Source organism: Lathamus discolor, chromosome 2 (assembly GCF_037157495.1).
Source record: "Lathamus discolor isolate bLatDis1 chromosome 2, bLatDis1.hap1, whole genome shotgun sequence".
In the NCBI taxonomy this organism is placed as follows: Eukaryota; Metazoa; Chordata; class Aves; order Psittaciformes; family Psittacidae; genus Lathamus; species Lathamus discolor.
The window spans coordinates 125166210-125184356 of NC_088885.1; the positions used below are offsets into that span (position 1 = coordinate 125166210).

General features: G+C 40.8%; 2 protein-coding genes across 2 annotated transcripts in view; one reads left to right on the plus strand and one right to left on the minus strand.

The window, feature by feature from the left end:
- The window catches only part of CPA6 (carboxypeptidase A6), a 136293-nt gene extending 126092 nt beyond the window's left edge, over positions 1-10201 (minus strand). Inside the window, exons 1-2 of the mRNA XM_065669143.1 lie at positions 9612-10201; positions 1402-1464 (exon numbers count right to left, since the gene is read on the minus strand). Of these exons, the coding sequence (XP_065525215.1) occupies positions 1402-1464; positions 9612-10201 (653 nt within the window). The remainder of the gene's footprint in view (positions 1-1401; positions 1465-9611) is intronic.
- Positions 9889-18147, plus strand: part of PREX2 (phosphatidylinositol-3,4,5-trisphosphate dependent Rac exchange factor 2) — a 176251-nt gene continuing 167992 nt past the window's right edge. Inside the window, exons 1-2 of the mRNA XM_065668406.1 lie at positions 9889-10014; positions 10115-10340. Of these exons, the coding sequence (XP_065524478.1) occupies positions 10200-10340 (141 nt within the window). The 5' untranslated portion in view covers positions 9889-10014; positions 10115-10199. The remainder of the gene's footprint in view (positions 10015-10114; positions 10341-18147) is intronic.

An 18147-nucleotide genomic window follows, 5' to 3' on the forward strand; every position in this document is an offset into this window, starting at 1 on the left:
ATTAGTTGTACATGTGGGAAAAAAAAAAAGAAAAAAGAAAGAAGCTCTCTCATAGTCTCAATGGGCTGCAATTAACTTATCCCAAAATTGGGGGCTGTTATTGTCTTAATCAGTTTCTACCTGAAGGGCAAGAAGTATTGCCTTGACTGTCCTTCTTCCATTAAAAACAGCAATATTTGTGTGTTGGAATGCAATTTTTTTTTGGTTTTTAATCCAAACCTTTACACTTAACAGCATAAGCCTTTTCCCTTAAAAGAAGGGTACGAGAATAAATACGTAACAGATCCCTGTCATGTTACTTAATGCCTGAGTGGTAGTCTCTTGGATCATACCACAAAGTTCAGGTGAAAATCTATATACTTCTGAAAAATAAACACAGTAGTCTCAGAAGTGTGCAGTCAGTGCAGAAAACTAGAGAAGTAGAAAAGCTTAAGGTCAAAAGGTACTAGTTTTGTGCACCAGAGGCTTATGGAGGAACATCAGCCAAGGAGGAAAACTGTGATTATCGATAGGCTGAGATCCTTCTACCCCCAGTGTAATCTAGTTTTGTAGCGTCACATATGAACATACCAAGAAAAAAAATCTAAATAAACTGTGGAGTTTAGTTGGTACAACCTGACTGCAAGATTTAGGTGTTTAGGTTAAACTCATGTAGAAGTAAGCATAATATTGAATCTTTCAACTTTCTATTGTATAAAATTAGTTTAATATTTACAGCTAAAATCTTCATTTTTGGAAGTAAATTGAGAGGTTTAAAAATTATATATCAGAATGGTTGAGTTATGGAAATAAAATCCTGGAAGATAGAGGAGCTAAATGAAAAAGGTTGTATTTTAAAAAGAAGTCATACATCCTTGTTCCATCAGTCTTGACTGAAAGAGATTTGTACTGCTACAGTTCATTTCACAGCTCGTTCAGGGCAAATGGTATGAATATACCGGTAAAGTCACATATGTTATTATGATAGGTAGAAGTAAAAGGGAGGTTTAAAAGGAAAGTGACTCGGAGCAGATTTTCATGTTTTATTTAAAGTACTCTACAAACATTTAATTAGTATTGTGGTTGAAGAACTAAGTACATTTATGAAGGAATATGTGTGGTGGTGTTTAGTTCATAGATATTTTTGGTCGTGATTTTCTATTTTGGTTTTTGTGTTTTCTGTCCTTCTCCTGCCTTCCCAGACAAGTGTATTAGGAAGATGCTGTAAAACAGCAACATTTCTGCCTCCGAGTAAGTACTGCAACTCCCTGGTAGTATGTTTGTTCTTTTTCATGTACATAGCTAAAATAGATGGGTGATAGTTCAAGTAGGGCCAGACTGCTAGTCCGTATTTCATTTGAGTCTTTAATGATCAGTGAAATTGATGGAATTATGGTGATTCATGTCAGCTGATGATCTAACCTTGTGTCATGTTGTTTCATGGTTAAAGCAGATGGCTTGGACTGCAGAGCTTTGGCTTGTTCCCTGTTTGGACAAATGAACAGAGAACATAACAAAACATAGTTTGTATATTAAATACCTTGCTATAAAATAGTAACTTGCCACTGTGGTAAATTTAGCATTCAGATTTGTTTTTTTAAATCCTGGTTTTACAAATGAAATAGTTTCAGTTCTTTATATAAAAACCTTCTAGGAAATGAGTACTGTACCACTCTGCTGTGCTTGGTCATGCTTTCTGGTCATCTCCAGTCTTACTCTGCTTTTCAGGCAATAATCCCTAATAGAAAAAGACTTTTAAAAGATTCATTTTGGCAGAAGCTTCATCTTCTGACTGTAACAATCCTACCTATGGAAGAATATATTTACATTTCTCTGTAGTAGTTATCATTCTTTCAGCTCCTTAATAAAAAAATGCATCAACCATAATAAAACTTAAGTTATTTTTTCAGTTTAGTTTAAAGTTTATCTTTTTTTTGACAGGTCTTGCCAGAAACCCTAATTCGGAGCTGTTTCAAAATACTACTCTCTCTGCTCTTGTACACTCTGAAGGGTTGGAAATGCAGAATATCTGCTTTGAGAATCATCAACATTAAATCTCTGGACTGTAATGGCAGCTTGTTCTGTACTTTCAACTTTAACCATTGAACTCAGTATCTCAGCTGTTTTTTATTATCTATGCAAGTTGTTGCATGGTAAAAGAAACTAAGAGAAAAAAACTTAGCTGCCATGTACCTTATATCACATCATAACTTGAACAGTCTGTACTTATTCTTGTTTTGGCAAACAGATACAGTGCAAGCATTGGTTACTTAAACCAGAAATCTTAAGACCAGTCAAATGCTGTTTGTTTTGTGCTGGTATTACCAGTGTGGCTTGAGTTCTGCTTATATCTACGTATAGCTTGCTTCTGGACATCTGCTTTATGTTACCTCTCCTTGCCTGCTCCCCATCTTCTCTCTCAAACACATATTTACAATCTTAAAAAATAATTTCTGACAAAGTACAAATTTAGGGTGGGCTTTTTTCTTGTCTTGGGCTTTCAATGGATGGATGTTTGAGGCTCCTCTTTCACTTCATCCAGCAATTAAAGCAAGATAGGAAATTTCTGAACCTCATCAGTAGCCTTGCTTTATTTAAGATTAATTTAAGATTTTCAGCAAATACTGACAGTACATTACACTACACATCCAATTACTAGAGGGATTCCTATCAGTTTTACACTTTGAAAAAAAGAGATGAAAAAGATGAAAGTCACTGCACAGAGTAAGAATATTAAAATACTTAAGAAAACTTCAGCTTTTTGAACAGCAAACCAAAGACTTAAATGAAATATGCAATGAATTAGCAGTATTACCCTGAATAACAGAATTACTCTGAATTAGCAGTATTACTCTGAATAACAGTAGTTAGTCTCTGTACTTCAAGGCACAAAATTTCCTTATTTGGATGTGATAAGACTACCTCTTGTATCAAAGGTATTTCAAGCTGAGTGAAAGAGTGTTTTCAAGTGGGTCTACATGTCACACACTCACCAAGATATAAAAGGTAACAGTGAAAGCCAGGTACAGACGCATGTCTTATACTTTGTACCAGCTGATGAATCTGATTTTCTTTCCAACTTCTAAATACTGCAGAATAGTTGGGCATGTTTATATAACTGTTCAACCACTAGTGCTAGAAACTTATTGATGAGTTACTGTCCTCTGATTGACTACAAACAAACATGCTATTGTCTCTGGGGAGCTCAGTGTACATTAGCGAACATTTCTCCTCAAAGCTCATAGTTGGGTTCTCATATTAGAAGATTGGGTTGTTTTTTTTTACCATAAAGTAAAAAGAAAGTAGCGAAGGGGAAAGGGACCTGGGGGTCCTGGTGGATAGGAGGATGACCATGAGCCAGCAATGCGCTCTTGTGGCCAAGAAGGCAAATGGCATCTTAGGGTGCATTAGAAAGGGTGTGGTTAGTAGGTCAAGAGAGGTTCTCCTCCCCCTCTACTCAGCCTTGGTGAGGCCGCATCTGGAATATTGCGTCCAGTTCTGGGCCCCTCTGTTCAAGAAGGGCAGGGAATTGCTTGAAAGAGTCCAGCGCAGAGCCACAAAGATGATTAAGGGAGTGGAACACCTCCCTTATGAGGAGAGGCTGAGGGAGCTGGGTCTCTTTAGCTTGGAGGAGACTGAGGGGTGACCTCATCAGTGTTTACAAATATGTAAAGGGTAGGTGTCAGGATGATGGAGCTAGGCTTTTTTCAGTGATATCCAGTGATAGGACAAGGGGCAATGGGTGTAAACTGGAGCATAGGAAGTTCCACGTTAACATCAGGAAGAACTTTACTGTAAGAGTGACAGAGCACTGGAACAGGTTGCCCAGGGGGGTTGTGGAGTCTCCTACATTGGAGATATTCAAGGCCCACCTGGACAAGTTCCTGTGTGATGTACTGTAGGTTACCCTGCTCTTGCAGGGGGGTTGGACTAGATGATCTTTTTAGGTCCCTTCCAACGCTTGGGATTCTGTGATTCTGTGAATGGAAATTCATTATGCTTTCCTTCGTATTAAGGTTTGGTTTACTATCTGTTATCCAAAAGCCAAAGAAGTGGTTGAACTGTTCTTCTGCCACTGTTTCCAAATAAAGCCCTGCTCTTCAATCTCTAGTTGCTCTGCTGAGTTCCCATGAGTAGATCAAAAAAGGTGTTTTAATTTATCAGTTATGTTTTCTTTCCCATGGAGAAACTAGAGTGACATAAATCTGGCTAGCAACATGAAGACCTTTCATACTCTGAAGTTCATTTCTTTTATTTCTAGGATGTGGGAAGTAGGTTGGATTTTTTTTTTCAGATTACTTGACTAGATTGTATTCATCTTATTTCAGTTTGCACTGTTTATAATCAATTTTTTTTCAGCTTCCTATCAGCTTTTAAAAAGGTTGCTAAATGTACAGTGTGAAAAATCTGCAATCAAATGTCCTCCTGAACTTGAGGTGGGGTAATTGTCTGCAGCTGTCTACTCTGTCCTTCTGCTTAGGCCCTACATAAGATGAAGTTTTAGTTTAAACAGTTCCCTCAAGGTACACTAAGCTGGTGTTGAACTGCATGGAGACCATTTTTATTTTATCATGCTGGTTCCATATAAGGACAGTTTCTTCCTGAGTTAATTAGGGTTTCCTAAGGAGATCTTGCAATGCATTTGGGTTAATTCATGTTCTTTTAATACTGACTTAAATTCAAAAGGTATGTGAACTAACTGTGCTCCTGTCTTGAGGTTCTGGAGATGTGCTGGCTCATGCTAGATAGCCTTCTGAAGAAAAAACATCTGTAATGATCACTTGCCTTTATAAGATATAGGTGGCTTCTTCCTGCGGGATTTCTTAAAGGTACAAATGATTATTATACAGAAAGTCAAATATAGTTCTTTCAGTGAATTACAGATTACCCCTTTTCTTAAGAGTTATAATCTATATGTGTCCTTTCAGATTTATTTTTGGATAGTAAGATTTGGATTACACATTAGTTCTTTAGACACTAAGTAAAACTGAATGTTAAGAATTTGTTTGCTATAGATGTTTGCTGTGTCCCTTATGCTGGTGGGAACAAATGACTGAAAGCCTTGTAGATAGATACGCACCATTATTAGATACTTGTGGAAAAACTGTGTGGTGAAGCCCACTGTCTTCATAGTTGGAAAGTAATATTGTAGCAGTCTGGGGTAAAAAAAGTCTGTGTTTTGGGGGAGACCAGCTGGTATTCAGAGTACCTGCAGCAATCTTTTGATTATATGAGCTCACTGAAAGCATTGTGTTGATGATCATATTACACTGCTTCCACAAACTTACGGTGCTTGCGGCAAATGTCTCTGTGGTTAAAGCACCTACATATTCCTTCAAAAATGCCATAATGAAAGATCACAGAACCAATTATTGTGGTCCATTCTGTAGAAAGAATAACTTCGTTTTAAAATTTCTCAGTGCAAAGCTGGTTTAGTGTAAACTCTGTGGTGAATGAGCCGATAGCAGCGTGTCAAAAGCAAACTCCTTGATTTACTTATCCTCCAACACTTACTCCATAAGAATATACATCTAGTCCTGCACATACTGACCTTTGCAACTGTTTAGTACAGTATTAGACACCCGTAAACAAACTGGTTTTATTCAGGCGAACTTTTTTAGTGTTGTTTGTTAATCATGTTTCTTGCATGGGTCTCTTAAGAATACTTATGTGCCTGGTTTTGTTTTGTTTTTTAATTCTGGTAAATTCTGGTAGTTAAGATTGCTACAGGAAAACAGTTTTAGCTTTGACAGCCATTTCTGCATTCATGGACTGTTCAGGCAGGTTAGAGTGGGAGAAACTGCTGCGTTATCAGCATTACCTGGAGAAAAGGGGACCCTCAGTAGTGTTATCTACGAGGGGGCAGAAGTGGCTAGGTTGTGTCTGTCCCTGTTTTTCTTACTTCAGGAAAACTAATCTTGAAGAAAGAAAAGTCTTCCATGTTGGTGAGTAGCCTGCAAAGTAAGCTATCCCATCTATTAAAAACATATAGAATCATAGAATAGAATCATAGAATAGTTAGGGTTGGAAAGGACCTTAAGATCATCTAGTTCCAACCCCCCTGCCATGGACAGGGACACCTCACACTAAACCATCTCATCCAAGGCTTCATCCAACCTGGCCTTGAACACTGCCAGGGATGGAGCACTCACAAGCTCCCTGGGCAACCCATTCCAGTGCCCCACCACCCTAAGAGGAAACAATTTCCTCCTTATATCCACTCTAAACTTCCCCTGTTTAAGTTTTAACCCATTACCCCTTGTCCTGTTACTACAGTCCCTGACGAAGAGTCCCTCCCCAGCATCCCTATAGGCCCCCTTCAGGTACTGGAAGGCTGCTATGAGGTCTCCACGCAGCCTTCTCTTTTCCAGGCTGAACAGCCCCAACTTCCTCAGCCTATCTTCATATGTTCAGAAACGTATTTCAGCTTTCTCTGAAAAGATAATTTTAAATTACCAGCTGAACTGAAGAGTCCTTTACAGTGCTGTGATACAAGATAATATGCCCTGCAGAAAGTTTGATTTAATTCTTGTGTGATACTGCATCTCTCTTGCACAGATAGCCATCACTGAGTCAAAACACAGAAGCATGTCCACGTAGTTTTCCCATAGAGTACACAAGTATCATGGCAGTTTGTTGAAATTTAATTACTACCATCTGTCATGCATAAGGATTTTAATATCATCTGGAAACTTGTTGCAGGTCATCAGCTAGTATCATGAATATATTAAGGGAATGGAGAATCTTACATATGAGGACAGGCTGAGAAAGCTGGGACTGCTCAGCCTGGAGGGGAGAAGGTTCATGGACAATCTTACTGATGTTTCTAAATGCTTGATGGGAGGGAATGAAAAAGAGGAAGCCAGCCTTTTCACAGTATTGCCTGCTGACAGGACAGGAGACAATGTGCATACATTAAAACCCATGAAATTCTGTTTGAACACAAGAGAAGCCTTGTACAACACTGGTCAAACAACTGGCACAGGTTTCCCAGAGACGATGTGGAGTCTCCATCTGTGGAGATACTAAAAACCTGCTGGACAATCTGTGCTGCTGCCCTGGGCAGCCTGCTGTAGGTGACCCTGTTTGAGCAGGGGTTTTGGATTAGATGATCTTCATATGTCCCGTCTATCCTCAATTATGTGATAGTACCTACGAATAGTACAAAATTGGCGTGGTGCCATAGTTTTTCAAGAGGACTCTTTATGAAGAGTTCAAACTTGGGCCTTAAGTACCTTTGGACTGAAATAGTTCTTGTTGCATTTAAAGTTCTTTCATTCCATGGGAAAAATCTGGTTTTTGCAGTTTCTCCAAACATGTGGCTTTCCCCAAAGGGAGCAAGAATTGCTGTCTCTCACATGCTAGCATAATCAGTATACTGTTTTTCATAACTTTTTTCTGTATTTAAGACAGGTAGTGCAATCTACTATTCATGTTCCCTCATACATCCCAGTGTAAAATCTGCCCTTTTGTTGCTTAAAACATTGTGTTCAGTCTGAATGTCTTCATCTTGTGTGTACGCTCTACCCTTATTTTATTCTTTCCCCCTTCTCCCCTCAATTTTGGTGCAGTGAAAGGTACAATTAGAGCAATTCAGCTCTTTCCTTAAACAAGGGGGAAAGCGTAGTTTGCCCTTGTCTTTAGTACTTCAAGCAGATTATCAGGAAAATTGGCTAAGGTTGTATGCACGAGTGCTTTCCATAGATTGTGTACTTAGAATTACTTTTCCTGTCATTGTACATCTGCTGTGGGCTTTGCTGGATCCAGTGACCTTAAGTGAGTTGTAAAAACCTCTCCTGTGTTGCCAGTTAATGCTTTTGCTGGCCCAAATAGCTAGAGCTGCCAGACTGAATTAAGGAGCAAGAAACAGCTGTGTGAGGGCAGCAGGAGTGTAAACTGGGACAAAGATCACTTCAGCTTTAAGTTCTCCTGGCAATGAGATGATAAATGTGAAGGGAAGGGATTCTTACTGTTAAAGGTGATGAGGAAGAAGAAGACAGTAAGCTGGTGCTCCTTGCTCTTTTATCCTTTACCATGGTCTGTGAGTGTAGGTTGTAACAACTAGTTGCACATGGCTGGAGAGAAGAACAAAGGGGAATGCCTGAAATCAGAAACTGCAGAGGTCCTTTATTTCTACTCTCCTAAAAGAATGAGGGGGTGTTTGCTTTAAATAGTTTGAGGTATCTTGCTATGACTGCCCAAGAAACAGCACCTTCAAAAGCTTGGGAGTGGGAAAGCAGTAGCATGGTGTTCTACTGCAGTGGGTTTGGATCCTCTTGCTGGTTATCTGGAGAAAACTTGATGTTGGGGTACAGTGTAGCCACCATAGCACCAGCTTTTCTGGTGCTAGTGCAAGCAAGCGAGAAACACATAATCTCCTCCATAGTAGGGCAGAAGCCACAGTGTTTTGGGTCTTTGGTTCTGTGCCTCACTAGTGAAGCCTGCCCAAGAGGGTGGCTAATCATAAGACATGTTGTATATTTTAGACAGATTTCTGAAGAAAACAAGCTTCAGTGATTGAACTGTGTTGGCTTTTCTGCCCTAGCCTGTTTTCAACACACCAGACCATTTCAACCAGATGTGGCAGGGAAGTAAGGTCCCTGAAAACATGAAATTCTGACTTTCATGAAAACTGCATGAAAATTAATTTTTCATGAAAATTCATGTCTGGTTTTGGAATGGACTAGTGTCCCGTTGAGGAAAGAGCTTCACTGAGCTCAGTAGGCAAGTTTGCAGGCTAGTCTGCACATGCATAAACAGCTGAGTAGGCTACACCGAGCAGAATTAGCCCCAGCAACTGCTGCTTCCTGCCTAGGTTTTATGTGAGAGAGCTGTGTTTGGGAAGGGGAGGTCACAGGGAAGTAGGACACATTCAAAGAAACAGCCTTTATATTTCTGTTCTTTGAGAAACATCTTGTGGGAACTGTGTTCGCTTTTTTCCCAAAAGATGTGTGAGGCAGACGGCTAGATGATGTCCAGTTATCAGAACATGAATTCTTCTCCCCCAATAAGGACTCTTCTCAGAGCTTTAGCTGTAGAAGTTTTACGCTTTGCTTTTAATTTTTTTCCTTCCTTTCAGGATGTTGCAGGTTTAGAATGATACTTTGATATGGCATCTCTAAACTGAAGACCTGTATTTTCTTTCCAGACACAGACCGAAGAGCTGGCCAGAGAAACCTTCAGCTTCCATCAGCAGTCCCAACATCCAGGTGGTAGTGTCCTGACATACTTCAGTTTTCAATAGCTCAGTTCCCCTTGTATAAAGTAGCTATGTACTTTTGCTAACTGAAAACATTGCTGAACTCTTTTTTACTCTTCTAATATATCATGTAAATCTGTACTTCCAATGCTGATGGGATAAACCATATAATCTAGGGATTTTATAGCACCTTGCTTCAATAAACAAAAACCTCCAACCCCCAAATCTCGGAAGAACTAACCTGTAACTATTGTAGAATGTATTGCTTGTACCTGGTTAGCATATGTACATGTTTAGCTGCGTGAGCTTGTTACAAGAGCATGAAAGCACGTATTTGTAATACACACCAGTGATACACATTGTGATGTATGTCTCGTGGGAAGGTGTGGAGGGGGACGTTAAAATGGCCCTTTTGCAGATGATTAAGCTAAACCAGAACAACTGCTGATTCCCTGGCCAGCCAGCTTGCTGGGACAGTTTTAAAATTCTTCTGCTCTGTTGCTGGAGATCTCCAATTAGCCTCAAACTGGAGCTCTCAGCTTGTGTGTGAACCAGGCAGCTGCTGGCACGCAACCTTCCCTGAAGTTGTTTCCTTTCCTTTTTCCTGAGATTTAGCGCAGGGGGGGAAGGGGCTGGAGTCACATGCATACAAAGCTTTTGATTAATGTCCAAGTCTGTGCTGCTGCTGCGGAGGCTTTCCAACCCCTCAGCTAACACGGCGAGCTGGGAACCAGTGACCGCTTGTTTCCTCCGGGCTGTGTCCCCTTCCTGACGGGAAAGGAGCACGCACCGGGCTGGCTCCTCGCCTCCGGACCTCGGGCTGCTGCCGGAGCCGGGTGAGAAAGGAGCGGAGACTGCTGCTGCGCAGCTGGGCACCGGCCGGGGCCCGGCCCCACTATGTAACTGAGCGGGGTCTTTTGTTGTCCTTGTCCGCAGCGTAGTGCTGGGCGTTGAGGCAGCGCTGCCCGCAGCCGGGAGAGCCGCCGGGCTGGGAGGGAGCTCCGCTCTTCCTCGCTGCACCATGACAGAGGAAAGCAAAGGGGAAGGCAAGGGGGAAAGCGGGAAGGACTTGGAGAAGCAGCTTCGTCTGCGCGTTTGCGTCCTCAACGAGCTGCTCAAGACCGAGCGGGACTACGTGGGCACGCTGGAGTTCCTGGTGTCGGTGAGCGCAGGGGCGCGGTGCGGGCAGGGTCGGGAGGGACCTGGCCTCGCCTCGCCCGCCGGTCCCGCTGCCGCCGCCCGGGGAAGGCGGCGCCCTCGGCGGGGCACGCTGCAGGGACAGCGGGACTCGCACCCCGGGGAGCGTTTTCCGCCCCGAGCTGCGCTTTTGCTTAAAAGGGAGGGAGGAAGAGTAACAACTTCTGAAATGGCCGGGGAGGGTATTGTGTCCCCCCCTCTGCCCTCCACCCCGGTCGTCCTCCTCGGAGAGCCTCCGCTGGTGATACCACTTTGAAAGGGGTGATCTCGCTTTCTCCGGGCATGGACGCTCAAAGGGGTTAGTGTGTGTTCAGGTCTGCCTAGGGTGCGGGGCTTGTGTTCATTACAGTTCCATTACTTGGTATAGTCCCTGGAGCAGAGCGGTGCGGGGGGTAAGGGGAGGGCAGGGGTGTGCTGGTGCTCTGCAGCTGCTCGGCATTAGAGCCACATGTGGCATTCCCCCCTGTCTGGTGATACGGGGTCAGCTGGGAAAGTAGCACATTCTGGTGCGAGCCTTGTTACAGCAGTTTTAGCTTTTCCACGTCTGATTATCACTAATACCCTAATCGGAAAGGGAGGAGTTTTCACTCTCTCAAAAAGCCAAAGTGACAAATTCTCGCAGAACAGATGCGGGCAGTGTTCCAGTTGGACGTGGTCTCTGTAGCATCTCTTTAGGACCCTGTTGAGATCAGTATCTCCAAATCAGCTGCTAAAGTTTGCAAAAGATTTCACAGTAGCCCCCTCATGTTTTTCTCTCCTCCCCTGTCCCATTGGAGAGGGGAAATCCTTCAAACTGCAAACTTCCTGCTTTGCTGTCTTGAGATCCTGAACTTTCTGCTTATTATCATGAAAGAGGAAATTCTCAACTTGGCTGTGACAGGGAGAATAAAAGCACAGACGCCGGAGTGAAATAAGATCTACAGAGTAGTTTATTTTCTCCATATGTTTATCCTCAGTAGAACCATGAAAAATGGTAAATGGTCCAATGTGTTTTCTGTTAAAAAAAACCCCAACAAAAGTTTGAGAAGTTGCTGCGTGATTGTGTTTTCCTTCTTTCGTTTAACAATCAGATTTTACCTATTGTAAGAAAATACCTATCCTAAGGGAACGTTCTTCAGTATTTTTTTTTTTATGTGAAGCCCTGAATTTGGTGTATGTTGGAGTCTTAGATGATTTTAGCAAACTTAAAGAATTTGTAGTATCTTTAATTTTGGACTCTGCAGTTTAAGACATAATGGATATTGGTGTTCAGGCAGTAAGTGTGCAGCTCCTAAAAAGCAGACTCCATGTATTCCAAGTTGCATCCAAATATTGAATTCATTAATAAGTATTTTTACATTTTGGTACAAGATGATCTAAATAAATCATATGGCGAAAGGGAGGAGGGCTGGAGATTAATATCTGGTTCTGTGTCAAGTTTGTCACATTCGTTAATGGTTGTGAACAGGGTTCAAGTGACAGTTCAGAGATGTAAATGCTTCAGAGGGAAATGTCATGTATATTAGTCTGAACCTCAGCTTGAGTTTCAGGAAGCAACTTCTGAGCTTTCCTTTTGCCTACTTACTAGATGTGCTAGGTGATGGTGGATTTATGAGGGCCACTGGAGACCACCACATTTATTTTACATAAGCCATCAAAACCATTTGTTGTACTTGTTCCTATGTTAACGTCTTGATCTGGAGGTTAGATCCACTCATTTAGGTGTCCTAGGCTTATGGTTCTCTTTATTCTTCTTAAAAACATTGCCAGTTGTAGTTCCAGCTCTTCTGGAACTACCCCAGATTACCTTTTTCACATCATGAGGTGGTCTTGGGGCACACAGCCTGGGTTCCTTATGGATGGAAGTGAACTGGAAGGTTTTCTGTAGGAGTGCATCTGGCTGATAATGAGTGTACAGTTCCTGGGACTAGACTAGAGCTAGTCTGAAGTGACACCCCTGTCTCCCCAGCAGCGTGGGGTCCCAGTGCTCTTTCTCTGTCCAAACCTTACCATATTTTCCAGGAAGTCTTGTTAAAGTAGAGGCAGCCTGAGAGGTTGAAGTTCCAATAGAGGTTAAGTGTTAGGCTTCCAGGTCACCTCAACACCATCAGTGAAGCTCACTGAGGTAGAAACTACATTTCTTGTATGATGGAGAAGCTGAAGCCATTTAAAGTCTTCCTAATAGTTTGCATGGAGTACCTGCAGTTTTCACTGTAGTTAATAGGAACTGAGTATTCAACTGGATGAAAAAATCCCCGTGGTTTTGGGGTGAGAGCCAAATTCTTCTGTGGGGCTATAGAATGTAATCTTTTATGATGTGTATGGTTCATATGGAAAAGTACATTAGCACTTGTGTAGTCGTGGTGGGCAGGAGACCTAACTGTTCACCCATTTGAAGTGCAGTTTCCAGTTTGTGTATATGCCTTGTAGAGGGGGCAGTTAAGGAACAGGAGACTTTTTTCTTCAGTTTTTCTTCAGTCGATAGTTTTTTCGTAGGAAAGGGACAGTATGTAAGCAGGATTTGTGTGGAAGTGTAACATACCACACCTAACTCATCTTCCTGAATATTTCATGACATCTTGTGGAGTCAGTTGATAACATGCACGACCCCTAAAGCTGAGGCAAAACTATACTGTTGCAATGGGCAGTATGTAATATAGACAGGAGTTGAAGAGTAAGCCTGATTTATCTGAGTGGTGAGAGGAGACCCCTCTAGCTGATGCAGCCATGATGGGGAATGGGACTTCAGCTGGTACAGCTTATGGCTGGCTGAAGAATGAAGAGATTTTATGAAGGAAGTGACTTTGCTGGTGTGTGTCAGCATGGGAAATGCTTTGCTGGTTTCCTGGCATGGGAAACATGCCTGTTATGTGTTAGACTTACTTAGGTTCTTCAGTTTATAATGGAATTAGAATGTATCACGGAGGATAAATTTCTGATTGATTATTGAAAGTATTGTTATTCCCTTACTCCTTTGTGATTCTTCATCCTCCAGTTATCAAGTTTAGTGAGAAGCAGCAGGGTTTGTGTGTTCAGTCAAAAGTCTATAAGGCAAAAGTCTATAAAAAGTCTATAAGTGCAAGGCAGAAGGTTTAATTAGATTATTTTATTAGGTAGATGTAGTTGGGCAGTTATTCCCATGTGAGTTTGTTTCTCTTCTTTTTGGCTTTATACTGTATAAATACAGTGTACTGTTTTTAATCTATGCTCATCACAGATCAAACCTGAGTGGAAAGGTTTGCTTCTATTAATATTATACTTTCAGATCTCCTGAATCTTCCAGTAATAAACAGTAGTAGCAAAGTATGTTGAGACATCAGGAATACTGGGCAATAACAGTTTTGGGCCTACTTGAGTGAGGTATGTAAACATACGTGAGGGGGGATAAACTGAAGTCCACTGGTAGTTGCAGCAATGTTGGAGGGAGGAGGCATACACAGAAGATGATGAAGAAATGCTTATGCTTTTCCTTCAGACATTTAATTATAACACTTGGAGTGTCATTGCAGTACCAGAGTTTTTGTTCTTGTTCTCATTCAGCATTTCTTGAAAGAAATAGATTGACTGATGAAAGAATTTACCTAATGCGCTAAAATGTCTTTGAAGACTGTGTCTGCAGGTGGATTGCTTTTTTTATGAGCTACAGGATGAGGTTTCTGTTACAAACTGTTAATACTTTGCTGCCTAAATGAGCATTTGGGATTTTGCTGCTGCTGTGTGATATCTCTGGTGATCACATAACAAATTTTGAGACTTTATCAATATGTGCTTATCTATTTTGTTCTTTACAGCAAGTTAACATGTGTGTATATTTACTGTGCTTTGTGTAAACATAATAAAAATTTAGTAGTTTGCTCTAAAAGCACAATTAGCTAAGTAGACAGAAACTACATAAAATTTTTCAAGACTCTCATTGGCCCACAGTTTTGTGCTGGGGAATATGGTTGATGTTTTAATGAATGTTCTATAAAATAAGTTGTTGTTTTTTTCTGTGTTTTTTTTTTTTAATTCTTGTAATGTTTTCATGTACAGTTTCATTTACTGTATAAATCAGGGCACTCACCTGAACCGTCAGTGTAGCAGTAATGAAGAGACCAGTAAAGCTGTGAGTAGCAGTTGCTGAGAAATTAAAAAGTATTTAATAATAAAGACTTGCCAAAAAGTGGTGAGCTTAATTTTTCACCTTGTAACTTGGTATAGGGCTAAGTTTATATGATAGTGCTTTGCAGTGACTGTTTGGCTGGTAAAGGCGAACCAGGCCATGAAGAGCTTTAGTTTGCAGGTACACTGCATGGAAGTAGGCTAGGCACAATAGTACATAAATACACATATGTATATGTGTATATATATATATAAAAATATAAATGTGTATATATATTTTGGGGAAAGAAATTTTATTTTGGAATAGAAATTGGAAATGTAACAGACCTGCTGCAGTTGGTACTTCGGAGGATATCCATTAAGTAGAGTTTATTTTTCTATGACAGGGATTGTTTTTCTGGTGCAGTTTCGTGTTTTGACAAATTTGACATTGATGGGAATAGAAGCAGATGTTGGCAATTGCATAAGCCTTCTAAAACTCCATGGCCTCAGCTGGGGTGACTGGTTAGATGTTGAAGCAGCTGGGTGAAAAAAACAAAGCTAGTTTATTGTGTAGAGTATAATAGGGTTTACAGAGTCTCCTCTGTGAATATATATACATTTCTGCCAGTTAACTCTCAAATCTCAGTTTAAATCCATTAGGTACTACCGTACTATCTTTCCTCCTGTTTTATGCTTGCATTAAAGTGAAAAAAGGGTTTGTTTCCTTTAAATGTGAGGGAAGCCAGATCCTTGCTTTTTAACACGCATAAAGAGATTTTGTTTGTAAGGTTTATTGCCCAGCCTTCTTAGTGGCTGTGTGACTCCCAAGGATCTGTATTTCCCTGCCACGTGGAGCCTTGCCTTTCTCTTGGCTTAATAGGAATTTCTCTGATTGTTGAGCAGACTAATTAATCAGACAAATGATTAATAGTAATTGAGATTCAAGGTAAACCAGTCAAATTCAGTGTTACTAACCCTGACCAGCAGTAGAAGAATTGTGTCTCGGACTGAAACTCCTCAAATGATTATGTAGATGATGAAATGAGGCATTGGGCCTTTCACAAAAGAGCCATTTTTAAGTGATCTTTTATGGCTGTAGTTTGATGCAGTAACAACATGTGTGTTGTTTTGTGTGTGTATATCATGGATCATAGAATATCTCAAGTTGGAAGGGACTCACAAGCGTCAGCAAGTCCCAACTCCCTAAATATGTTATATCTGAGTTACAGTAATGATTAGTGACTTCATGATGGTTTGCATAGTTGCATTTGTATTTTATAAAAGGGATTAAAATGAATGGAAGGGAAGGGTTTTAGCTGGCTGCCTTTTTTGATAAGGTTATGTGATTTCCTTTCTCTTCAGGAGAAGAAAAACAGCATTCTATGGCTACTTCATCATAAAAAGTCAAAAGGAAGTGCAAACACAATTACCATAGAAAGTCAATATCTTTTCCATTCACTTCCAATTTTTGCTGTTTTTAACTTGCTTAAGTGTTACAAAAAATGTGGTATTCTATTCTTATTTGACTTTGCTTGGCTCTATCAATAGCAGCACCTGTGGTCTTTATCAGAGTAGGGGTAACTGCTTAAAAGCTGTTTATTTCTTTGTAACCCCTGCCCTCAAGGTTGAATGCTTGCTTTATGGCGTGGATTAGCAAGAAAGATTATTCACATCTCTGCTAGCTGAACACAGGCTTCATGCAAGGTATGACAGTGGCAAAAAGCAGAGTTTCTTTCAGAAGAATTTTCAAGCATATACCTGTGTTTGGAAGTGTAGGGAATTATATTGCACTATACTCTAGACAGGTGTTTCGTACTTTTCAATGGGTTTTCTCTTACTGCTCTCAGAAGTGTTTAGCCTATTTTGTGAACAGCTGCTCTTTAAGAAGAAAGGTTTGTTTAGCTGTTCAGTGAAAAGTCTAAAATATTGAAAGGAAAATCGTTGTTTTGTAGCATTTAAGAAGCTTTTCTATTCTGAAGACTTACTGTAGACTAAGATGTATCATGCTGAAGATAATGATATACTTAGGGGCGTTGTAAAACTGTATTGATTTATATGTATTTATACAGCCTGGGTTACTCCATGCTTTTTCTCCTGGAGTTTTCTCTGGTAAGGGTTTCACTTTGACCTCTCATAGCTTACTTGCAGATTTTGTGAGGATGTGTCATTGCCTACTGTAGAAGTTTGCCCAGTTACAAAGTACTTGGATACATAGAAGTCTGATATCAGATGGGATGTGTCTGAGGAAGCTGGCTGATGTCAGTGTAAGGTCTGTCTGTCATCTTTGAATAGTCATGGTGATTGTGGGAAGTTCCCGATGATTGGGAAAACACAAATGTCAAAACTAGCTTCAGGAAGGTCAAGAAAGATCTGGGGAAGTGTGAGCTCATCAGCCTCACCTCAGTCCTTGGGGAGGTGATGCAGTGTATTATCTTCTAAGCCATTTCCATGCAGCTGATGGAAAACAAAGTGATTGGAAGCAGCTTCTCAAGATTTATCAAGGGTGAATTGTTAACCTGATTGCCGTCAGGAGGAGATGACTGGCTCACTGAACTTGGTGAGCGCTGTGGATAATATTTACCTTGATTTAACCAGTCTTTGGCATGGTCTCACACAGTATCCTTACATCCAGGTCTCATCAATTTGGTTTGGATAAGCAGACATTAAGGTGGGTGGGAAACTGGTGAATCTGTTGACTCAAGGGACAGGGACATTTGTCAACAGAATAAAGTAAAAGTGGTGGCCAGTTATGAATGGTGTCCCTCAAGAACCAATAGTGTATCATGTCTTCAGTAATGCTCAGAGTTGTGGACAAGAACTGGAACATGAATCAGCATTGCACCCCTGCAGTGCAGAAAACAATCAGCATCCTGGACTGTTTTAGCAAGGGTCTCACCAGCAGATCAAAGAAGATGATTCTTTACCCTCTACAGTTGAGAGGCCTTTGTGGCTCAAAGTTTTGACTCCCTAGTTCAAGAAATAAATTTAGTTACTGGAGTAAGTCTAGTGGAGGCCAACAAGGTGAGGAGGAGCCTGGAGAATATTACCTCAAAGAGAGGATGGGAGATCAAGCCTTCTTTCATCTGAAGAAAATCCTCAGTGGAGTTTTTATTGTTAACAACTCACTGGTGGGTAGATATGGAGCAGATGGAGCCACACTCCTCTGAGGTGCACAGTGGAAGAAGGAGAGGCAATGAAAAACAGGAAATTCCAACTCTATGTGAGAGGAAAAATTGTTTGCCATAAGGATGGTCAAAAACTGGGCTAGGTTGCCCAGAGGCTGTGGAATCTTTTTATTAATTTAATTTTTAATTAATTTTATTTATTTAATTATTTCCAAAGCTTAACTGGGCATGACTGGGTAACCTGTTCTAGTTGACATTGCTTTGGTGAAGCAGTTGGGCTAGGTGATCTCTGGAGTTCCCTTCCAACCTATGTGACTTGTCAATTTTGCAATTTATTGGTCTGGTTGGGGAAAAAAAGACAAGACTGCCATGAAGTTTCAGCTTTTCAGGCTGAAATTGCAGTGCAAATGGCCAGATTATATTGTTCAGCAAACAAATACTCAAAATCCAAGAGGAAACTCGGATGCACAGATATTTTTTTCAACTGTACTCTTTTTGCTCAGGAAAGAGATAACCTGACGCTGCTGTAATATTTAATATCCAGAGAGATCTCGGTGCATTGCTGTCATTAGTAAATCAAATCTG